This window comes from Salvelinus fontinalis, unplaced genomic scaffold (assembly GCF_029448725.1).
Source record: "Salvelinus fontinalis isolate EN_2023a unplaced genomic scaffold, ASM2944872v1 scaffold_0067, whole genome shotgun sequence".
Taxonomy (NCBI): Eukaryota; Metazoa; Chordata; class Actinopteri; order Salmoniformes; family Salmonidae; genus Salvelinus; species Salvelinus fontinalis.
This window is the reverse complement of record NW_026600276.1, coordinates 212,221-237,533: the sequence shown is the minus strand read 5'-3', so window position 1 is coordinate 237,533 and position 25,313 is coordinate 212,221. Positions and strand designations below refer to the sequence as shown.

Genomic DNA, 25,313 nt, shown 5'->3' with positions numbered 1-25,313 from the left:
TACTAGTGTAGCAGGATGGGCTATTAGCTGAACAATAGACTATTCAACCTTTACTAGTGTAGCAGGATGGGCTGATCAATAGACTATTCAACCTTTACTAGTGTAGCAGGATGGGCTATTAGCTGATCAATAGACTATTCAACCTTTACTAGTGTAGCAGGATGGGCTATTAGCTGATCAATAGACTGTTCAACCTTTACTAGTGTAGCAGGATGGGCTATTAGCTGATCAATAGACTATTCAACCTTTACTAGTGTAGCAGGATGGGCTGATCAATAGTCTATTCAACCTTTACTTGTGTAGCAGGATGGGCTATTAACTGATCAATAGACTAGTCAACCTTTACTAGTGTAGCAGGATGGGCTATTAGCTGAACAATAGACTATTCAACCTTTGTACTAGTGTAGCAGGATGGGCTATTAGCTGGACAATAGACTATTCAACCTTTACTAGTGTAGCAGGATGGGCTATTAGCTGAACAATAGACTATTCAACCTTTACTAGTGTAGCAGGATGGGCTATTAGCTGATCAATAGAGTATTCAACCTTTACTAGTGTAGCAGGATGTTCTGATCAATAGACTATTCAACTTTTACTAGTGTAGCAGGATGGGCTATTAGCTGAACAATAGACTATTCAACCTTTACTAGTGTAGCAGGATGGGCTATTAGCTGATCAATAGACTATTCAACCTTTACTAGTGTAGCAGGATGGGCTGATCAATAGACTATTCAACCTTTACTAGTGTAGCAGGATGGGCTATTAGCTGATCAATAGACTATTCAACCTTTACTAGTGTAGCAGGATGGGCTGATCAATAGACTATTCAACCTTTACTAGTGTAGCAGGATGGGCTATTAGCTGATCAATAGACTATTCAACCTTTACTAGTGAAGCAGGATGGGCTATTAGCTGAACAATAGACTATTCAACCTTTACTAGTGTAGCAGGATGGGCTATTAGCTGATCAATAGACTATTCAACCTTTACTAGTGTAGCAGGATGGGCTATTAGCTGATCAATAGACTATTCAACCTGTACTAGTGTAGCAGGATGGGCTATTAGCTGATCAATAGACTATTCAACCTTTACTAGTGTAGCAGGATGGGCTATTAGCTGATCAATAGACTATTCAACCTTTACTAGTGTAGCAGGATGGGCTGAACAACAGACTATTCAAATCAAATGTATTTTCAAATCAAATCTTATTTATTTATATAGCCCTTAGTAGATCAGCTGATATCTCAAAGTACTGTACAGAAACCCAGCCTCAAACCCCAAACAGCAAGCAATGCAGGTGTAGAAGCACGGTGGCTAGGAAAAACTCCCTAGAAAGGCCAAAACCTAGGAAGAAACCTAGAGAGGCACCAGGCTATGAGGGGTGGCCAGTCCCCTTCTGGCTGTGCCGGGTGGAGATTATAACAGAACATGGCCAAGATGTTCAAATGTTCATAAATGACCAGCATGGTCAAATAATAATAATCACAAACAGAACAGTTGAAACTGGAGCAGCAGCACAGCCAGGTGGACTGGGGACAGCAAGGAGTCATCATGCCAGGTAGTCCTGAGGCATGGTCCTAGGGCTCAGGTCCTCCGAGAGAGTGAAAGAAAGAGAGAAAGAGAGAATTAGAGAGAGCATACTTAAATTCACACAGGACACCGTATAAGACAGGAGAAGTACTCCAGATACAACAAACTAAGCCTAGCCCCCCGACACATAAACTACTGCAGCATAAATACTGGAGGCTGAGACAGGAGGGGTCACGAGACACTGTGGCCCCATCCGAAAATACCCCCGGACAGGGCCAAACAGGAAGGATATAACCCCACCCACTTTGCCAAAGCACAGCCCCCACACCACTAGAGGGATCTTCAACCACCAACTTACCATCCTGAGACAAGGCCGAGTATAGCCCACAAAGATCTCCGCCACGGCACAACCCAAGGGGGGGCGCCAACCCAGACAGGAAGATCACGTCAGTAACTCAACCCACTCAAGTGACGCACCCCTCCTAGGGACGGCATGAAAGAGCACCAGTAAGCCAGTGACTCAGCCCCTGTAATAGGGTTAGAGGCAGAGAATACCAGTGGAAAGAGGGGAACCGGCCAGGCAGAGACAGCAAGGGCGGTTCGTTGCTCCAGAGCCTTTCCGTTCACCTTCACACTCCTGGGCCAGACTACACTCAATCATATGACCTACTGAAGAGATGAGTCTTCAGTAAGGACTTAAAGGTTGAGACCGAGTCTGCGTCTCTCACATGGGTAGGCAGACCATTCCCAAAAAATGGAGCACTATAGGAGAAAGCCCTGCCTCCAGCTGTTTGCTTAGAAATTCTAGGGACAATTAGGAGGCCTGCGTCTTGTGACCGTAGCGTACGTATAGGTATGTACGGCAGGATCAAATCAGAGAGATAGGTAGGAGCAAGCCCATGTAATGCTTTGTAGGTTAACAGTAAAACCTTGAAATCAGCCCTTGCCTTAACAGGAAGCCAGTGTAGGGAAGCTAGCACTGGAGTAATATGATCACATTTTTTGGTTCTAGTCAGGAGTCTAGCAGCCGTATTTAGCACTAACTGAAGTTTATTTAGTGCTTTATCCAGGTAGCTGGAAAGTAGAACATTGCAGTAGTCTAACCTAGAAGTAACAAAAGCATGGATAAATTTTTCTGCGTCATTTTTGGACAGAAAGTTTCTGTTTTTTGCAATGTTACGTAGATGGAAAAAAGCTAGATTTAACTTTGGATTGGAGATGTTTGATGTGAGTCTGAAGGAGATTTTACAGTCTAACCAAACACCTACAGTATATATATTGTCGTGGACAAAAGTTTTGAAAATGACACAAATATTAATTTCCGCAAATTTTCTGCTTCAGTGTCTTTAGATACTTTTGTCAGATGTTACTATCGAATACTGAAGTATAATTACAAGCATTTCATAAGTGTAAAGGCTTTTATTGACAATTACATGAAGTTGATGCAAAGTCAATATTTGCAGTGTTGACCCTTCTTTTTCAAGACCTCTGCAATCCGCCCTGGCTTGCTGTCAATTAACTTCTGGGCCACATCCTGACTGATGGCAGCCCATTCTTGCATAATCAATGCTTGGAGTTTGTCAGAATTTGTGGGTTTTTGTTTGTCCACCTGCCTCTTGAGGATTGACCACAAGTTCTCAATGGGATTAAGGTCTGGGGAGTTTCCGGGCCATGGACACAAAATATTGACGTTTTGTTCCTCGAACAACTTACTTATCATTTTTGAGGTCTGGCAAGGTGCTCCATCATGCTGTAAAAGGCATTGTTCGTCAACAAACTGTTCTTGGATGGTTGGGAGAAGTTGCTCTCAACAATACACTGTCTGGGATGAGGGGTCTGGGATGAGGGGTCTAGGACAATGTACTGTCTGGGATGAGGGGTGTGGGACAATGAACTGTCTGGGATGAGGGGTCTGGGGCCATGTACTGTCTGGGATGAGGGGTCTGGGGCCATGTACTGTCTGGGATGAGGGGTCTGGGGCCATGTACTGTCTGGGATGAGGGGTCTGGGGCCATGTACTGTCTGGGATGAGGGGTCTGGGGCCATGTACTGTCTGGGATGAGGGGTCTGGGACAATGTACTGTCTGGGATGAGGGGTCTGGGACAATGTACTGTCTGGGATGAGGGGTCTGGGGCCATGTACTGTCTGGGATGAGGGGTCTGGGACAATGTACTGTCTGGGATGAGGGGTCTGGGACAATGTACTGTCTGGGATGAGGGGTCTGGGGCAATGTACTGTCTGCGATGAGGGGTCTGGGACAATGTACTGTCTGGGATGAGGGGTCTGGGACAATGCACTTTCTGGGATGAGGGGTCTGGGGCCATGTACTGTCTGGGATGAGGGGTCTGGGACAATGTACTGTCTGGGATGAGGGGTCTGGGACAATGTACTGTCTGGGATGAGGGGTCTGGGACAATGTACTGTCTGGGATGAGGGGTCTGGGACAATGTACTGTCTGGGATGAGGGGTCTGGGACAATGCACTGTCTGGGATGAGGGGTCTGGGGCCATGTACTGTCTGGGATGAGGGGTCTGGGACAATGTACTGTCTGGGATGAGGGGTCTGGGACAATGTACTGTCTGTGATGAGGGGTCTGGGACAATGTACTGTCTGGGATGAGGGGTCTGGGACAATGTACTGTCTGGGACAATGTACTGTCTGGGATGAGGGGTCTGGGACAATGTACTGTCTGGGATGAGGGGTCTGGGACAATGTACTGTCTGGGATGAGGGGTCTGGGATGAGGGGTCTGGGACAATGTACTGTCTGGGATGAGGGGTCTGGGATGAGGGGTCTGGGACAATGTACTGTCTGGGATGAGGGGTCTGGGATGAGGGGTGTGGGACAATGTACTGTCTGGGATGAGGGGTCTGGGACAATGTACTGTCTGGGATGAGGGGTCTGGGATGAGGGGTCTGGGACAATGTACTGTCTGGGATGAGGGGTCTGGGATGAGGGGTCTGGGACAATGTACTGTCTGGGATGAGGGGTCTGGGATGAGGGGTGTGGGACAATGTACTGTCTGGGATGAGGGGTGTGGAATAATGTACTGTCTGGGATGAGGGGTGTGGGGCTATGTACTGTGAATTATCGTGCAGTTCATTGCAGGCTGCATGGAAGCTGGTCAAAATGAATTGACCCAAATCATTGTGCGGGCCGGAGAGAAATGTGTCATGGGCCGGGTTCGGCCGGCAGGCCTTGTGTTTGACACATGATCTTTTTATTTATTAACCTTTTATTTAACTTGGCAAGTCAGTTAAGAACAAATTCTTATTCACAGTGACGTCCTACCAAAAGGCAAAAGGCCTCCGGCGGGGACGGGGGCTGGGATTAAAAATATAAATAAATAAATATAAATATAGTACAAAACACACATCACGACAAGAGAGACAACACTACATAAAGAGGGCAAGAAGGTAGAGACAATACATCACACTGTCAGTAAGACGCCATCTCAACTTAATTTGGCTTCAATTCACTATTGAGTCTCCACACAGGAATGAATGGTGTCATGTGATCGGCCAAAGTCCATTGAACAACAGGAAGTTACCAGGTATCTTTAACTGTGTGTTGTTTGTTTTTCTCCAGGGTCGTCTGAGGTTGATGGACCGGCTGACCGAGTCGTTGCCTTAGCTGGTGAAGACGTCATTCTACCATGTTCCCTGAAACTCAGTGTCAGTGCTGAGGACATGACAGTACGGTGGACAAGATCGAACCAGACAACAACAGAAAACGTCCATCTTTACAAGGACAGTCGAGACTCCTATGAGGACCAGTCTACATCCTACAGGGGAAGGACATTAATGTTTAATGAAGAACTGAAGAAAGGCAACGTCTCCTTAAAGCTGAACAGAGTTACTCTCTCTGATGCTGGAAACAACACCTGCTTCATTCCAACACCGATGCAGGAAACCACCGTTCAACTCTTTGTTGGTGAGTCATGAATACTGGAGATGTGATCAGAGGTTGTATTGGTAAATCTGGCTACATGATTGGCTGCTAAAATATCAACATGTCTTCCTCCCTCATCATTCATTCATTCCTCTGTTATAGATCATGTATTCAGCTGGTCTTCCTCCCTCATCATTCATTCCTCTGTTATAATCATGTATTCAGCTGGTCTTCCTCCCTCATCATTCCTTCCTCTGTTATAGATCATGTATTCAGCTGGTCTTCCTCCCTCATCAATCCTTCCTCTGTTATAGATCATGTATTCAGCTGGTCTTCCTCCCTCATCATTCCTTCCTCTGTTATAGATCATGTATTCAGCTGGTCTTCCTCCCTCATCATTCCTTCCTCTGTTATAGATCATGTATTCAGCTGGTCTTCCTCCCCCATCATTCCTTCCTCTGTTATAGATCATGTATTCAGCTGGTCTTCCTCCCTCATCGTGTATTCAGCTGGTCTTCCTCCCTCATCATTCCTTCCTCTGTTATAGATCATGTATTCAGCTGGTCTTCCTCCCTCATCATTCCTTCCTCTGTTATAGATCATGTATTCAGCTGGTCTTCCTCCCTCATCATTCCTTCCTCTGTTAGAGATCATGTATTCAGCTGGTCTTCCTCCCTCATCATTCCTTCCTCTGTTATAGATCATGTATTCAGCTGGTCTTCCTCCCTCATCATTCCTTCCTCTGTTATAGATCATGTATTCAGCTGGTCTTCCTCCCTCATCATTCCTTCCTCTGTTAGAGGTCATGTATTCAGCTGGTCTTCCTCCCTCATCATTCCTTCCTCTGTTATAGATCATGTATTCAGCTGGTCTTCCTCCCTCATCATTCCTTCCTCTGTTATAGATCATGTATTCAGCTGGTCTTCCTCCCCCATCATTCCTTCCTCTGTTATAGATCATGTATTCAGCTGGTCTCCCTCCCTCATCGTGTATTCAGCTGGTCTTCCTCCCTCATCATTCCTTCCTCTGTTATAGATAATGTATTCAGCTGGTCTTCCTCCCCCATCATTCCTTCCTCTGTTATACATCATGTATTCAGCTGGTCTTCCTCCCTCTGTTATAGATCATGTATTCAGCTGGTCTTCCTCCTTCATCATTCCTTCCTCTGTTATAGATCATGTATTCAGCTGGTCTTCCTCCCTCATCATTCCTTCCTCTGTTATAGATCATGTATTCAGCTGGTCTTCCTCCCTCATCATTCCTTCCTCTGTTATAGATCATGTATTCAGCTGGTCTTCCTCCCTCATCATTCCTTCCTCTGTTATAGATCATCTATTCAGCTGGTCTTCCTCCCTCATCGTGTATTCAGCTGGTCTTCCTCCCTCATCATTCCTTCCTCTGTTATAGATCATGTATTCAGCTGGTCTTCCTCCCTCATCGTGTATTCAGCTGGTCTTCCTCCCTCATCATTCCTTCCTCTGTTATAGATCATGTATTCAGCTGGTGTTCCTTCCTCTGTTATAGATCATGTATTCAGCTGGTCTTCCTCCCTCATCATTCCTTCCTCTGTTATAGATCATGTATTCAGCTGGGCTTCCTTCCTCTGTTATAGATCATGTATTCAGCTGGTCTTCCTCCTTCATCATTCCTTCCTCTGTTAGAGATCATGTATTCAGCTGGTCTTCCTCCCTCATCATTCCTTCCTCTGTTATAGATCATGTATTTAGCTGGTCTTCCTCCCTCATCATTTCTTCCTCTGTTATAGATCATGTATTCAGCTGGTCTTCCTCCCTCATCATTCCTTCCTCTGTTATAGATCATGTATTCAGCTGGTCTTCCTCCCTCATCATTCCTTCCTCTGTTAGAGATCATGTATTCAGCTGGTCTTCCTCCCTCATCATTCCTTCCTCTGTTAGAGATCATGTATTCAGCTGGTCTTCCTCCCTCATCATTCCTTCCTCTGTTATAGATCATGTATTCAGCTGGTCTTCCTCCCTCATCATTCCTTCCTCTGTTAGAGGTCATGTATTCAGCTGGTCTTCCTCCCTCATCATTCCTTCCTCTGTTATAGATCATGTATTCAGCTGGTCTTCCTCCCTCATCATTCTTTCCTCTGTTATAGATCATGTATTCAGCTGGTCTTCCTCCCTCATCATTCCTTCCTCTGTTATAGATCATTTATTCAGCTGGTCTTCCTCCCTCATCATTCCTTCCTCTGTTATAGATCATGTATTCAGCTGGTCTTCCTCCCTCATCATTCCTTCCTCTGTTATAGATCATCTATTCAGCTGGTCTTCCTCCCTCATCATTCCTTCCTCTGTTATAGATCATGTATTCAGCTGGTCTTCCTCCCCCATCATTCCTTCCTCTGTTATAGATCATGTATTCAGCTGGTCTTCCTCCCTCATCGTGTATTCAGCTGGTCTTCCTCCCTCATCATTCCTTCCTCTGTTATAGATCATGTATTCAGCTGGTCTTCCTCCCTCATCATTCCTTCCTCTGTTAGAGATCATGTATTCAGCTGGTCTTCCTCTCTCATCATTCCTTCCACTGTTAGAGATCATGTATTCAGCTGGTCTTCCTCCCTCATCATTCCTTCCTCTGTTAGAGGTCATGTATTCAGCTGGTCTTCCTCCCTCATCATTCCTTCCTCTGTTATAGATCATGTATTCAGCTGGTCTTCCTCCCTCATCATTCCTTCCTCTGTTATAGATCATGTATTCAGCTGGTCTTCCTCCCCCATCATTCCTTCCTCTGTTATAGATCATGTATTCAGCTGGTCTTCCTCCCTCATTGTGTATTCAGCTGGTCTTCCTCCCTCATCATTCCTTCCTCTGTTATAGATCATGTATTCAGCTGGTCTTCCTCCCCCATCATTCTTTCCTCTGTTATACATCATGTATTCAGCTGGTCTTCCTCCCTCTGTTATAGATCATGTATTCAGCTGGTCTTCCTCCTTCATCATTCCTTCCTCTGTTATAGATCATGTATTCAGCTGGTCTTCCTTCCTCTGTTATAGATCATGTATTCAGCTGGTCTTCCTCCCCCATCATTCTTTCCTCTGTTATACATCATGTATTCAGCTGGTCTTCCTTCCTCTGTTATAGATCATGTATTCAGCTGGTCTTCCTCCCTCATCATTCCTTCCTCTGTTATAGATCATTTATTCAGCTGGTCTTCCTCCCTCATCATTCCTTCCTCTGTTATAGATCATGTATTCAGCTGGTCTTCCTCCCCCATCATTCCTTCCTCTGTTATAGATCATGTATTCAGCTGGTCTTCCTCCCTCATAGTGTATTCAGCTGGTCTTCCTCCCTCATCATTCCTTCCTCTGTTAGAGATCATGTATTCAGCTGGTCTTCCTCCCTCATCATTCCTTCCTCTGTTAGAGATCATGTATTCAGCTGGTCTTCCTCCCTCATCATTCCTTCCTCTGTTATAGATCATGTATTCAGCTGGTCTTCCTCCCTCATCATTCCTTCCTCTGTTATAGATCATGTATTCAGCTGGTCTTCCTCCCTCATCATTCCTTCCTCTGTTATAGATCATTTATTCAGCTGGTCTTCCTCCCTCATCATTCCTTCCTCTGTTATAGATCATGTATTCAGCTGGTCTTCCTCCCTCATCATTCCTTCCTCTGTTATAGATCATCTATTCAGCTGGTCTTCCTCCCTCATCATTCCTTCCTCTGTTATAGATCATGTATTCAGCTGGTCTTCCTCCCCCATCATTCCTTCCTCTGTTATAGATCATGTATTCAGCTGGTCTTCCTCCCTCATCGTGTATTCAGCTGGTCTTCCTCCCTCATCATTCCTTCCTCTGTTATAGATCATGTATTCAGCTGGTCTTCCTCCCTCATCATTCCTTCCTCTGTTAGAGATCATGTATTCAGCTGGTCTTCCTCTCTCATCATTCCTTCCTCTGTTAGAGATCATGTATTCAGCTGGTCTTCCTCCCTCATCATTCCTTCCTCTGTTAGAGGTCATGTATTCAGCTGGTCTTCCTCCCTCATCATTCCTTCCTCTGTTATAGATCATGTATTCAGCTGGTCTTCCTCCCTCATCATTCCTTCCTCTGTTATAGATCATGTATTCAGCTGGTCTTCCTCCCCCATCATTCCTTCCTCTGTTATAGATCATGTATTCAGCTGGTCTTCCTCCCTCATTGTGTATTCAGCTGGTCTTCCTCCCTCATCATTCCTTCCTCTGTTATAGATCATGTATTCAGCTGGTCTTCCTCCCCCATCATTCTTTCCTCTGTTATACATCATGTATTCAGCTGGTCTTCCTCCCTCTGTTATAGATCATGTATTCAGCTGGTCTTCCTCCTTCATCATTCCTTCCTCTGTTATAGATCATGTATTCAGCTGGTCTTCCTTCCTCTGTTATAGATCATGTATTCAGCTGGTCTTCCTCCCTCATCATTCCTTCCTCTGTTATAGATCATGTATTCAGCTGGTCTTCCTCCCTCATCATTCCTTCCTCTGTTATAGATCATGTATTCAGCTGGTCTTCCTCCCTCATCATTCCTTCCTCTGTTATAGATCATGTATTCAGCTGGTCTTCCTCCCCCATCATTCCTTCCTCTGTTATAGATCATGTATTCAGCTGGTCTTCCTCCCTCATAGTGTATTCAGCTGGTCTTCCTCCCTCATCATTCCTTCCTCTGTTAGAGATCATGTATTCAGCTGGTCTTCCTCCCTCATCATTCCTTCCTCTGTTATAGATCATGTATTCAGCTGGTCTTCCTCCCCCATCATTCCTTCCTCTGTTATAGATCATGTATTCAGCTGGTCTTCCTCCCTCATCATGTATTCAGCTGGTCTTCCTCCCTCATCATTCCTTCCTCTGTTATAGATCATTTATTCAGCTGGTCTTCCTCCCTCATCATTCCTTCCTCTGTTATAGATCATGTATTCAGCTGGTCTTCCTCCCTCATCATTCCTTCCTCTGTTATAGATCATCTATTCAGCTGGTCTTCCTCCCTCATCATTCCTTCCTCTGTTATAGATCATGTATTCAGCTGGTCTTCCTCCCCCATCATTCCTTCCTCTGTTATAGATCATGTATTCAGCTGGTCTTCCTCCCTCATCGTGTATTCAGCTGGTCTTCCTCCCTCATCATTCCTTCCTCTGTTATAGATCATGTATTCAGCTGGTCTTCCTCCCTCATCATTCCTTCCTCTGTTAGAGATCATGTATTCAGCTGGTCTTCCTCTCTCATCATTCCTTCCTCTGTTAGAGATCATGTATTCAGCTGGTCTTCCTCCCTCATCATTCCTTCCTCTGTTAGAGGTCATGTATTCAGCTGGTCTTCCTCCCTCATCATTCCTTCCTCTGTTATAGATCATGTATTCAGCTGGTCTTCCTCCCTCATCATTCCTTCCTCTGTTATAGATCATGTATTCAGCTGGTCTTCCTCCCCCATCATTCCTTCCTCTGTTATAGATCATGTATTCAGCTGGTCTTCCTCCCTCATTGTGTATTCAGCTGGTCTTCCTCCCTCATCATTCCTTCCTCTGTTATAGATCATGTATTCAGCTGGTCTTCCTCCCCCATCATTCTTTCCTCTGTTATACATCATGTATTCAGCTGGTCTTCCTCCCTCTGTTATAGATCATGTATTCAGCTGGTCTTCCTCCTTCATCATTCCTTCCTCTGTTATAGATCATGTATTCAGCTGGTCTTCCTTCCTCTGTTATAGATCATGTATTCAGCTGGTCTTCCTCCCTCATCATTCCTTCCTCTGTTATAGATCATGTATTCAGCTGGTCTTCCTCCCTCATCATTCCTTCCTCTGTTATAGATCATGTATTCAGCTGGTCTTCCTCCCTCATCATTCCTTCCTCTGTTATAGATCATGTATTCAGCTGGTCTTCCTCCCCCATCATTCCTTCCTCTGTTATAGATCATGTATTCAGCTGGTCTTCCTCCCTCATAGTGTATTCAGCTGGTCTTCCTCCCTCATCATTCCTTCCTCTGTTAGAGATCATGTATTCAGCTGGTCTTCCTCCCTCATCATTCCTTCCTCTGTTAGAGATCATGTATTCAGCTGGTCTTCCTCCCTCATCATTCCTTCCTCTGTTAGAGGTCATATATTCAGCTGGTCTTCCTCCCACATCATTCCTTCCTCTGTTATAGATCATGTATTCAGCTGGTCTTCCTCCCTGATCATTCCTTCCTCTGTTATAGATCATGTATTCAGCAGGTCTTCCTCCCCCATCATTCCTTCCTCTGTTATAGATCATGTATTCAGCTGGTCTCCCTCCCTCATCGTGTATTCAGCTGGTCTTCCTCCCTCATAATTCCTTCCTCTGTTATAGATCATGTATTCAGCTGGTCATCCTCCCCCATCATTCCTTCCTCTGTTATACATCATGTATTCAGCTGGTCTTCCTTCCTCTGTTATAGATCATGTATTCAGCTGGTCTTCCTCCCTCTGTTATAGATCATGTATTCAGCTGGTCTTCCTCCTTCATCATTGCTTCCTCTGTTATAGATCATGTATTCAGCTGGTCTTCCTTCCTCTGTTATAGATCATGTATTCAGCTGGTCTTCCTTCCTCCCTCATCATTCCTTCCTCTGTTATAGATCATGTATTCAGCTGGTCTTCCTTCCTCTGTTATAGATCATGTATTCAGCTGGTCTTCCTCCCTCATCATTCCTTCCTCTGTTAGAGATCATGTATTCAGCTGGTCTTCCTCCCTCATCATTCTTTCCTCTGTTATAGATCATGTATTCAGCTGGTCTTCCTCCCTCATCATTCCTTCCTCTGTTATAGATCATGTATTCAGCTGGTCTTCCTCCCTCATCATTCCTTCCTCTGTTATAGATCATGTATTCAGCTGGTCTTCCTCCCTCATCATTCCTTCCTCTGTTATAGATCATGTATTCAGCTGGTCTTCCTCCCTCATCATTTCTTCCTCTGTTATAGATCGTGTATTCAGCTGGTCTTCCTCCCTCGTCATTCCTTCCTCTGTTAGAGATCATGTATTCAGCTGGTCTTCCTCCCTCATCATTCCTTCCTCTGTTAGAGATCATGTATTCAGCTGGTCTTCCTTCCTCTGTTATAGATCATGTATTCAGCTGGTCTTCCTCTGTTAGAGATCATGTATTCAGCTGGTCTTCCTCCCTCATCATTCCTTCCTCTGTTATAGATCATGTATTCAGCTGGTCTTCCTCTGTTATAGATCATCTATTCAGCTGGTCCTCCTCCCTCATCATTCCTTCCTCTGTTATAGATCATGTATTCAGCTGGTCTTCCTCCCTCATCATTCCTTCCTCTGTTATAGATCATGTATTCAGCTGGTCTTCCTCCCTCATCATTCCTTCCTCTGTTAGAGATCATGTATTCAGCTGGTCTTCCTCCCTCATCATTCCTTCCTCTGTTATAGATTATGTATTCAGCTGGTCTTCCTTCCTCTGTTATAGATCATGTATTCAGCTGGTCTTCCTCCCTCATCATTCCTTCCTCTGTTATAGATCATGTATTCAGCTGGTCTTCCTCCCTCATCATTCCTTCCTCTGTTATAGATCATGTCTTCAGCTGGTCTTCCTCCCTCATCATTCCTTCCTCTGTTATAGATCATGTATTCAGCTGGTCTTCCTCCCTCATCATTCCTTCCTCTGTTAGAGATCATGTATTCAGCTGGTCTTCCTCCCTCATCATTCCTTCCTCTGTTATAGATCATGTATTCAGCTGGTCTTCCTCTGTTATAGATCATCTATTCATCTGGTCTTCCTCCCCCATCATTCCTTCCTCTGTTATAGATCATGTATTCAGCTGGTCTTCCTCCCTCATCACTCCTTCCTCTGTTATAGATCATGTATTCAGCTGGTCTTCCTCCCCCATCATTCCTTCCTCTGTTATAGATCATGTATTCAGCTGGTCTTCCTCCCTCATCATGTATTCAGCTGGTCTTCCTCCCTCATCATTCCTTCCTCTGTTATAGATCATGTATTCAGCTGGTCTTCCTCCCTCATCATTCCTTCCTCTGTTATAGATCATGTATTCAGCTGGTCTTCCTCCCCCATCATTCCTTCCTCTGTTATAGATCACGTATTCAGCTGGTCTTCCTCCCTCATCACTCCTTCCTCTGTTATAGATCATGTATTCAGCTGGTCTTCCTCCCCCATCATTCATTCCTCTGTTATAGATCAAGTATTCAGCTGGTCTTCCTTCCTCTGTTAGAGATCATGTATTCAGCTGGTCTTCCTCCCTCATCATTCCTTCCTCTGTTATAGATCATTTATTCATCTGGTCTTCCTCCCTCATCATTCCTTCCTCTGTTATAGATCATGTATTCAGCTGGTCTTCCTCTGTTATAGATCATCTATTCAGCTGGTCTTCCTCCCTCATCATTCCTTCCTCTGTTATAGATCATGTATTCAGCTGGTCTTCCTCCCTCACCTTTCCTTCCTCTGTTATAGATCATGTATTCAGCTGGTCTTCCTTAGTACTGGGATCTGTTCATGACTTCTGACCATCTTTCTGTTAATACTGGAGTGCTGCTGGGTTCTGTTCATGACTTCTGACCATCTTTCTGTTAATACTGGAGTGCTGCAGGGTTCTGTTAATACTGGAGTGTTGCAGGGTTCTGTTAATACTGGAGTGTTGCAGGGTTCTGTTAATACTGGAGTGCTGCAGGGTTCTGTTAATACTGGAGTGCTGCAGGGTTCTGTTAATACTGGAGTGCTGCAGGGTTCTGTTAATACTGGAGTGCTGCAGGGTTCTGGTAATACTGGAGTGCTGCAGGGTTCTGTTAATACTGGAGTGCTGCAGGGTTCTGTTAATACTGGAGTGCTGCAGGGTTCTGTTAATACTGGAGTGCTGCAGGGTTCTGTTAATACTGGAGTGCTGCAGGGTTCTGTTAATACTGGAGTGCTGCAGGGTTCTGTTAATACTGGAGTGCTGCAGGGTTCTGTTAATACTGGAGTGCTGCAGGGTTCTATTCATGACTTCTGACCATCTTTCTGTTAATACTGGAGTGCTGCAGGGTTCTGTTAATACTGGAGTGCTGCTGGGTTCTGTTCATGACTTCTGACCATCTTTCTGTTAATACTGGAGTGCTGCAGGGTTCTGTTAATACTGGAGTGCTGCAGGGTTCTGTTCATGACTTCTGACCATCTTTCTGTTAATACTGGAGTGCTGCTGGGTTCTGTTTATGACTTCTGACCATCTTTCTGTTAATACTGGAGTACTGCAGGGTTCTGTTAATACTGGAGTGCTGCAGGGTTCTGTTAATACTGGGGTGCTGCAGGGTTCTGTTAATACTGGAGTGCTGCAGGGTTCTGTTAATACTGGAGTGCTGCAGGGTTCTGTTAATACTGGAGTGCTGCAGGGTTCTGTTCATACTGGAGTGCTGCAGGGTTCTCTTAATACTGGAGTGCTGCAGGGTTCTGTTAATACTGGAGTGCTGCAGGGTTCTGTTCATGACTTCTGACCGTCTTTCTGTTAATACTGGAGTGCTGCAGGGTTCTGTTAATACTGGAGTGCTGCAGGGTTCTGTTCATGACTTCTGACCGTCTTTCTGTTAATACTGGAGTGCTGCAGGGTTCTGTTAATACTGGAGTGCTGCAGGGTTCTGTTAATACTGGAGTGCTGCAGGGTTCTGTTAATACTGGAGTGCTGCAGGGTTCTGTTCATGACTTCTGACCGTCTTTCTGTTAATACTGGAGTGCTGCTGGGTTCTGTTCATGACTTCTGACCGTCTTTCTGTTAATACTGGAGTGCTGCAGGGTTCTGTTCATGACTTCTGACCATCTTTCTGTTAATACTGGAGTGCTGCAGGGTTCTGTTCATGACTTCTGACCATCTTTCTGTTAATACTGGAGTGCTGCAGGGTTCTGTTCATGACTTCTGACCATCTTTCTGTTAATACTGGAGTGCTGCAGGGTTCTGTTAATACTGGAGTGCTGCAGGGTTCTGTTCATGACTTCTGACCGTCTTTCTGTTAATACTGGAGTGCTGCAGGGTTCTGTTCATGACTTCTGACCATCTTTCTGTTAATACTGGAGTGCTGCAGGGTTCTGTTAATACTGGAGTGCTGCAGGGTTCTGTTAATACTGGAGTGCTGCAGGGTTCTGTTAATACTGGAGTGGTGCAGGGTTCTGTTAATACTGGAGTGCTGCAGGGTTCTGTTCATGACTTCTGACCGTCTTTCTGTTAATACTGGAGTGCTGCAGGGTTCTGTTCATGACTTCTGACCATCTTTCTGTTAATACTGGAGTGCTGCAGGGTTCTGTTAATACTGGAGTGCTGCAGGGTTCTGTTAATACTGGAGTGCTGCAGGGTTCTGTTAATACTGGAGTGCTGCAGGGTTCTGTTAATACTGGAGTGCTGCAGGGTTCTGTTCATGACTTCTGACCATCTTTCTGTTAATACTGGAGTGCTGCAGGGTTCTGTTAATACTGGAGTGCTGCAGGGTTCTGTTCATGACTTCTGACCATCTTTCTGTTAATACTGGAGTGCTGCAGGGTTATGTTCATGACTTCTGACCATCTTTCTGTTAATACTGGAGTGCTGCAGGGTTCTGTTCATGACTTCTGACCATCTTTCTGTTAATACTGGAGTGCTGCAGGGTTCTGTTAATACTGGAGTGCTGCAGGGTTCTGTTCATGACTTCTGACCATCTTTCTGTTAATACTGGAGTGCTGCAGGGTTCTTTTAATACTGGAGTGCTGCAGGGTTCTGTTAATACTGGAGTGCTGCAGGGTTGTGTTAATACTGGAGTGCTGCAGGGTTCTGTTAATACTGGAGTGCTGCAGGGTTCTGTTAATACTGGAGTGCTGCAGGGTTCTGTTAATACTGGAGTGCTGCAGGGTTCTGTTAATACTGGAGTGCTGCTGGGTTCTGTTAATACTGGAGTGTTGCAGGGTTCTGTTAATACTGGAGTGCTGCAGGGTTCTGTTCATGACTTCTGACCATCTTTCTGTTAATACTGTTTTATCTTGTATCTGTGTAGGTGCTGTATCTCAGCCAGTGATCTCTGTTTTATCTTGTATCTGTAGGTGCTGTATCTCAGCCAGTGATCTCTGTTTTATCTTGTATCTGTGTAGGTGCTGTATCTCAGCCAGTGATCTATGTTTTATCTTGTATCTGTGTAGGTGCTGTTACTCAACCAGTGATCTCTGTTTTATCTTGTATCTGTGTAGGTGCTGTATCTCAGCCAGTGATCTCTGTTTTATCTTGTATCTGTGTAGGTGCTGTGTCTCAGCCAGTGATCTCTATTAATGGAACTAAAGGCTGGGGGGTGGTCCTGAAGTGTGAGTCTGGGGGCTGGTTTCCTGAACCTGAGATGGAGTGGCTGGACAGTTCTGGAACCATCCTCCCTGCTGATGGACCTCAAGAGAGACACAGGGACTCAGAGGGCCTCTACGCTGTGAGACAACATGTCACCGTGTACAAGACTGACACCAACAAGTTCACATGTAGAGTTAATCAGACGAAGATCAACCACCTGAAGGAGACAGAGATTCATGTCCCAGGTGAGGTCTTCTTCTTGGTTAATTAATCAATGTAGATTGGTCCAGCTCTTTATAGCTCTTTTGTCCCACACCCCACACATCGGGAGACCTCACCTGGCTTAGCTGGTGTCTCCATGCATCTCTAGGTTTACCACTACTTACGTCCACGCCTACCATACCCTTGTCTGCACATTATGCCCTGAATCTATTCTACCCAGAAATCTGCTCTTTTTGTTCCCACTAGACAACCTGTTCTTACAGCCTTTACGTCCTTTTACTCTCTGTTCTAGACGTTCTAGACGAACAATTCTCATAGCGTTTACCCTTATCCTACTCCTCCTCTTTTCCTCTGGTGATGTAGAGGTGAATCCAGGACCTGCAGTGCCTAGCTCCACTCCTATTCCCCAGGCGCTCTCATTTGTTGACTTCTGTAACCGTAAAAGCCTTGGTTTCATGCATGTTAACATCAGAAGCCTCCTCTCTAAGTTTGTTTTATTCACTGCTTTAGCACACTCTGCCAACCCGGATGTCTTAGCCGTGTCTGAATCCTGGCTTAGGAAGGTCACCAAAACCCTGAGATTTCCTAACTATAACATTTTCCGCCAAGATAGAACTGCCAAAGGGGGCGGAGTTGCAATCTACTGCAGAGATAGATAGAGCCTGCAGAGTCTGTGCCGAAACAGTAAGTAGGAAAACCTGCAAAATCGGCAGTGTGTCAAACACTTGTTCTCCCCTACTTCTACTAAAATCCCTACAAATCAGCTGGGTTAGACAATCTGGACCCTCTCTTTCTAAAATTATCCGCTGAAATTGTTGCAACCCCTATTACTAGCCTGTTCAACCTCTTTTTCGTAACGTCTGAGATTCCCAAAGATTGGAAAGCCACCGTACCTTCTCCACTATGCAATCTGGTTTCTGAGCTGGTCATGGGTGCACCTCAGCCACACTCAAGGTCCTAAACGATATCTTAACCGCCATCGATAAGAAACAATACTGTGCAGCCGTATTCATTGACCTGGCCAAGGCTTTCGACTCCGTCAATCACCACATTCTTATCGGCAGACTCAACAGCCTTGGTTTCTCAAATGACTGCCTCGCCTGGTTCAACAACTACTTCTCAGATAGAGTTTAGTGTGTCAAATCGGAGGGCCTGTTGTCCAGACCTCTGGCAGTCTCTATGGGGGTACCACAGGGTTCAATCCTCGGGCTGACTCTTTTCTCTATATACACTGCTCAAAAAAATAAAGGGAACACTTAAACAACACAATGTAACTCCAAGTCAATCACACTTCTGTGAAATCAAACTGTCCACTTAGGAAGCAACACTGATTGACAATAAATGTCACATGCTGTTGTGCAAATGGAATAGACAAAAGGTGGAAATTATAGGCAATTAGCAAGACACCCCCAAAAAAGGAGTGATTCTGCAGGTGGTGACCACAGACCACTTCTCAGTTCCTATGCTTCCTGGCTGATGTTTTGGTCACTTTTGAATGCTGGCGGTGCTCTCACTCTAGTGGTAGCATGAGACGGAATCTACAACCCACACAAGTGGCTCAGGTAGTGCAGCTCATCCAGGATGGCACATCAATGCGAACTGTGGCAAGAAGGTTTGCTGTGTCTGTCAGCGTAGTGTCCAGAGCATGGAGGCGCTACCAGGAGACAGGCCAGTACATCAGGAGACGTGGAGGAGGCCGTAGGAGGGCAACAACCCAGCAGCAGGACCACTACCTCCGCCTTTGTGCAAGGAGGAGCACTACCAGAGCCCTGCAAAATGACCTCCAGCAGGCCACAAATGTGCATAGGTGTCTGGCTAGACTGTTAACTCTCCTTCCAGACTCATAATTAAGCATCTCCAATCCAAAATTAAATCTAGAATCGGTTTCCTATTTCACAAAAAAGCCTACTTCACTCATGCAGGTGTATTTCATTGGTCAACCCAAAGCCAATTCCTCCTTTGGCCGCCTTTCCTTCCAGTTCTCTGCTGCCAATGACTGGAACGAATTGCAAAAATTCCTGAAGCTGGAGACTTATATCTCCCTCACTAACTTTAAGCATCAGCTGTCAGAGCAGCTTACAGTTCACTGCAGCTGTACACAGACAACCTGTCCTTAGCCTGTAAATAGCCAACTACCTCATCCACATATTGTTCTTTTTTTTATTGTTGTTGCTCTTTGCACCCCAGTATCTCTACTTGCACATCATCATCTGCACATCTGTCACTCCAGTGTTAATGCTTAATTGTAATTATTTCGTCTCTATGGCCTATTTATTGCCTTACCTCCCTCCTCTTCTACATTTTCACACACTGTACATATTATTGACTGTACATTTGTTTATGTGTAACTCTGTTGTTTTTGTCGCACTGCTTTGCTTTATCTTGGCCAGGTCACAGTTGTAAATGAGAACTTGTTCTCAACTGGCCTACCTGGTTAAATAAATATTTTTTAAATCAATCAATCAAATGTATTTATGAAGCCCTTTTTACATCAGATGTCTCAAAGTGCTGTACAGAAACCCAGCCTAAAACCCCAAACAGCAAGCAATGCAGATGTAGAAGCACGGTGGCTAGGAAAAACTCCCTAGAAAGGCAGGAACCTAAGGAACCTAGAGAGGAACCAGGCTATGAGGGGTGGCCAGTCCTCTACTGGCTGTACTGGGTAGAGAGGAACCAGGCTATGAGGGGTGGCCAGTCCTCTACTGGCTGTGCCGGGTGGAGTTTATAACAGAACATGGCCAAGATGTTCAAATGTTCAAATGTTCATGAATGACCAGCATGGTCAAATAATAATAATCACAGTAGTTGTCGAGGGTGCAACAGGTCAGCACCTCAGGAGTAAATGTCAGTTGGCTTTTCATAGCCGATCATTCGGAGTATCTCTACCGCTCCTGCTGTCTCTAGAGAGTTGAAACCAGCAGGTCTGGGACAGGTAGCACGTCCGGTGAACAGGTCAGGGTTCCATAGCCGCAGGCAGAACAGTTAAAACTGGAGCAGCAGCACAACCAGGTGGACTGGGGACAGCAAGGAGTCATCAGGCCAGATAGTCCTGAGGCATGGTCCTAGGGCTCAGGTCCTCTGAGAGAAAGAAATAGGGACAGAGAGAGCAAGAAAAAAGAGAGAGAGAGAATTAGAGGGAACTTAACACTTCACACAGGACACCAGATAAGACAGGATAAATACTCCAGATCCCCCCGGCACATAAACTATTATTTGTTTAATACCTGAGACATACATGACTAGTTAGTGGAGGAAGTGTAATGGTTTGACATGACTTCTCTGTTTCAGATGAGGTGTTTCCTAGGGGATGACCTTATTGGTCTGTTTCCAGTAGTATTTATAAATTATGCTTTACTTCCTGTACAGTATATATGTAGTGTTGTAATGGTTTGACATGGCTTCTCTGTTTCAGATGACGTGTTTCCTATATTACCCTACTGGTGGATTGTTTGTCTAATAGCAGCAGCAGCTGTTGTAGGAGTTTTTGCAGGTTCAGCTGGTGTCTACTGGTGGAGAAAATGTACAGGTGAGTTTAACCTTGATGTCTGACTGGTCCTTGATCTCTGACTGGTCCTTGATGTCTGACTGGTCCTTGATGTCTGACTGGTCCTTGATCTCTGACTGGTCCTTGATCTCTGACTGGTCCTTGATCTCTGACTGGTCCTTGATCTCTGACTGGTCCTTGATCTCTGACTGGTCCTTGATCTCTGACTGGTCCTTGATCTCTGACTGGTCCTTGATCTCTGACTGGTCCTTGACCTCTGACTGGTCCTTGATCTCTGACTGGTCCAGCAGGGTTAGATAATAACATGATGGTTTTAGAAATCTCTGTTTTTTTATTAACAGCAAATTCAGATTGTTGCTGTCTGTCTCTCTGTCTTTGTTCCTGTCTGTCTGTCTAGCTGTCTGTCTGTCTTTGTTCCTGTCTTTCTGTCTGTCTAGCTGTCTGTCTGTCTTTGTTCCTGTCTGTCTGTCTATGTTCCTGTCTGTCTGTCTGTCTTTTTTCTGTCTGTCTGTCTGTCTTTTTTCTGTCTGTCTGTCTTTGTTCCAGTTTTTTCCTGTCTGTCTGTCTGTCTGTCTGTCTGTCTGTCTGTCTGTCTGTCTGTGTTCCTGTCTGTCTGTCTGTCTTTTTTCTGTCTGTCTGTCTGTCTTTTTTCTGTCTGTCTGTCTTTGTTCCAGTTTTTTCCTGTCTGTCTGTCTGTCTGTCTGTCTGTCTGATCAATTGTTTATTACTTCGCTTGTATACTGTTTATTAGATGCTTGTTGTAGAACAAATTGGATTCAAGAGAGTTTGTTTTTAGAACCGACCCACAAAAGGAAGTCTGACCCTTAGTCACATTATGCTAATTACATGACCTTTCGGGAGCATACATCCAGGCTTTGTAATGATTATTATTGTAATGTAGGTTTATTACTATAATACTGATGGGTCAACTGTTAATCACAGACCTCATGGTTTATTACTATAATACTGATGGGTCAACTGTTAATCACAGACCTCATGGTTTATTACTATAATACTGATGGGTCAACTGTTAATCACAGACCTCATGGTTTATTACTATAATACTGATGGGTCAACTGTTAATCACAGACCTCATGGTTTATTACTATAATACTGATGGGTCAACTGTTAATCACAGACCTCATGGTTTATTACTATAATACTGATGGGTCGACTGTTAATCACAGACCTCGTGGTTTATTACTATAATACTGATGGGTCGACTGTTAATCACAAACCTCGTGGTTTATTACTATAATACTGATGGGTCGACTGTTAATCACAGACCTGATGGTTTATTACTATAATACTGATGGGTCAACTGTTAATCACAGACCTCATGGTTTATTACTATAATACTGATGGGTCAACTGTTAATCACAGACCTCATGGTTTATTACTATAATACTGATGGGTCAACTGTTAATCACAGACCTCATGGTTTATTACTATAATACTGACAGGTCGACTGTTAATCACAGACCTCATGGTTTATTACTATAATACTGATGGGTCGACTGTTAATCACAGACCTCGTGGTTTATTACTATAATACTGATGGGTCAACTGTTAATCACAGACCTCATGGTTTATTACTATAATACTGATGGGTCAACTGTTAATCACAGACCTCATGGTTTATTACTATAATACTGATGGGTCAACTGTTAATCACAGACCTCATGGTTTATTACTATAATACTGATGGGTCAACTGTTAATCACAGACCTCATGGTTTATTACTATAATACTGATGGGTCAACTGTTAATCACAGACCTCATGGTTTATTACTGATGGGTCAACTGTTAATCACAGACCTCATGGTTTATTACTATAATACTGATGGGTCAACTGTTAATCACAGACCTCATGGTTTATTACTATAATACTGATGGGTCAACTGTTAATCACAGACCTCATTGTTTATTACTATAATACTGATGGGTCAACTGTTAATCACAGACCTCATGGTTTATTACTATAATACTGATGGGTCAACTGTTAATCACAGACCTCATGGTTTATTACTATAATACTGATGGGTCAACTGTTAATCACAGACCTCATGGTTTACTACTAGAATACTGATGGGTCAACTGTTAATCACAGACCTCATGGTTTATTACTATAATACTGATGGGTCAACTGTTAATCACAGACCTCATGGTTTATTACTATAATACTGATGGGTCAACTGTTAATCACAGACCTGATGGTTTATTACTATAATACTGATGGGTCAACTGTTAATCACAGACCTCATGGTTTATTACTATAATACTGATGGGTCAACTGTTAATCACAGACCTGATGGTTTATTACTATAATACTGATGGGTCAACTGTTAATCACAGACCTCGTGGTTTATTACTATAATACTGATGGGTCAACTGTTAATCACAGACCTGATGGTTTATTACTATAATACTGATGGGTCAACTGTTAATCACAGACCTCGTGGTTTATTACTATAATACTGATGGGTCAACTGTTAATCACAGACCTCATGGTTTATTACTATAATACTGATGGGTCGACTGTTAATCACAGACCTCATGGTTTATTACTATAATACTGATGGGTCAACTGTTAATCACAGGCCTCGTGGTTTATTACTATAATACTGATGGGTCAACTGTTAATCACAGACCTCATGGTTTATTACTATAATACTGATGGGTCAACTGTTAATCACAGACCTCATGGTTTATTACTATAATACTGATGGGTCAACTGTTAATCACAGACCTCATGGTTTATTACTATAATACTGATGGGCCAACTGTTAATCACAGACCTCATGGTTTATTACTATAATACTGATGGGTTGACTGTTAATCACAGACCTCATGGTTTATTACTATAATACTGATGGGTCAACTGTTAATCACAGACCTCATGGTTTATTACTATAATACTGATGGGTCAACTGTTAATTACAGACCTCATGGTTTATTACTATACTACTGATGGGTCAACTGTTTATCACAGATCTCATGGTTTATTACTATAATACTGATGGGTCAACTGTTAATCACAGACCTCATGGTTTATTACTATAATACTGATGGGTCAACTGTTAATCACAGACCTCATGGTTTATTACTATAATACTGATGGGTCAACTGTTAATCACAGACCTCATGGTTTATTACTATAATACTGATGGGTCGACTGTTAATCACAGACCTCATGGTTTATTACTATAATACTGATGGGTCGACTGTTAATCACAGACCTCATTGTTTATTACTATAATACTGATGGGTCAACTGTTAATCACAGACCTCATGGTTTATTACTATAATACTGATGGGTCAACTGTTAATCACAGACCTCATGGTTTATTACTATAATACTGATGGGTCAACTGTTAATCACAGAACTCATGGTTTATTACTATAATACTGATGGGTCAACTGTTAATCACAGACCTCATGGTTTATTACTATAATACTGATGGGTCAACTGTTATTCACAGACCTCATGGTTTATTACTATAATACTGATGGGTCAACTGTTAATCACAGACCTCATGGTTTATTACTATAATACTGATGGGTCAACTGTTAATCACAGACCTCATGGTTTATTACTATAATACTGATGGGTCAACTGTTAATCACAGACCTCATGGTTTACTACTATAATACTGATGGGTCAACTGTTAATCACAGACCTCATGGTTTATTACTATAATACTGATGGGTCAACTGTTAATCACAGACCTCATGGTTTATTACTATAATACTGATGGGTCAACTGTTAATCACAGACCTGATGGTTTATTACTATAATACTGATGGGTCAACTGTTAATCACAGACCTCATGGTTTATTACTATAATACTGATGGGTCAACTGTTAATCACAGACCTGATGGTTTATTACTATAATACTGATGGGTCAACTGTTAATCACAGACCTCGTGGTTTATTACTATAATACTGATGGGTCAACTGTTAATCACAGACCTGATGGTTTATTACTATAATACTGATGGTTCAACTGTTAATCACAGACCTCGTGGTTTATTACTATAATACTGATGGGTCAACTGTTAATCACAGACCTCATGGTTTATTACTATAATACTGATGGGTCGACTGTTAATCACAGACCTCATGGTTTATTACTATAATACTGATGGGTCAACTGTTAATCACAGGCCTCGTGGTTTATTACTATAATACTGATGGGTCAACTGTTAATCACAGACCTCATGGTTTATTACTATAATACTGATGGGTCAACTGTTAATCACAGACCTCATGGTTTATTACTATAATACTGATGGGTCAACTGTTAATCACAGACCTCATGGTTTATTACTATAATACTGATGGGTCAACTGTTAATCACAGACCTCATGGTTTATTACTATAATACTGATGGGTTGACTGTTAATCACAGACCTCATGGTTTATTACTATAATACTGATGGGTCAACTGTTAATCACAGACCTCATGGTTTATTACTATAATACTGATGGGTCAACTGTTAATTACAGACCTCATGGTTTATTACTATACTACTGATGGGTCAACTGTTTATCACAGATCTCATGGTTTATTACTATAATACTGATGGGTCAACTGTTAATCACAGACCTTATGGTTTATTACTATAATACTGATGGGTCAACTGTTAATCACAGACCTCATGGTTTATTACTATAATACTGATGGGTCAACTGTTAATCACAGACCTCATGGTTTATTACTATAATACTGATGGGTCGACTGTTAATCACAGACCTCATGGTTTATTACTATAATACTGATGGGTCGACTGTTAATCACAGACCTCATTGTTTATTACTATAATACTGATGGGTCAACTGTTAATCACAGACCTCATGGTTTATTACTATAATACTGATGGGTCAACTGTTAATCACAGACCTCATGGTTTATTACTATAA

At 43.4% G+C, this 25,313-nt stretch overlaps 1 protein-coding gene across 1 annotated transcript in view; it reads left to right on the top strand.

The window, feature by feature from the left end:
* The first annotated feature begins 3,774 nt into the window (after positions 1–3,774).
* LOC129842817 (butyrophilin subfamily 1 member A1-like) overlaps positions 3,775–25,313 on the top strand; it is a 33,213-nt gene continuing 11,674 nt past the window's right edge. The window contains exons 1-4 of the mRNA XM_055911476.1: positions 3,775–3,793; positions 5,119–5,463; positions 16,622–16,906; positions 20,296–20,409. Of these exons, the coding sequence (XP_055767451.1) occupies positions 3,775–3,793; positions 5,119–5,463; positions 16,622–16,906; positions 20,296–20,409 (763 nt within the window). The remainder of the gene's footprint in view (positions 3,794–5,118; positions 5,464–16,621; positions 16,907–20,295; positions 20,410–25,313) is intronic.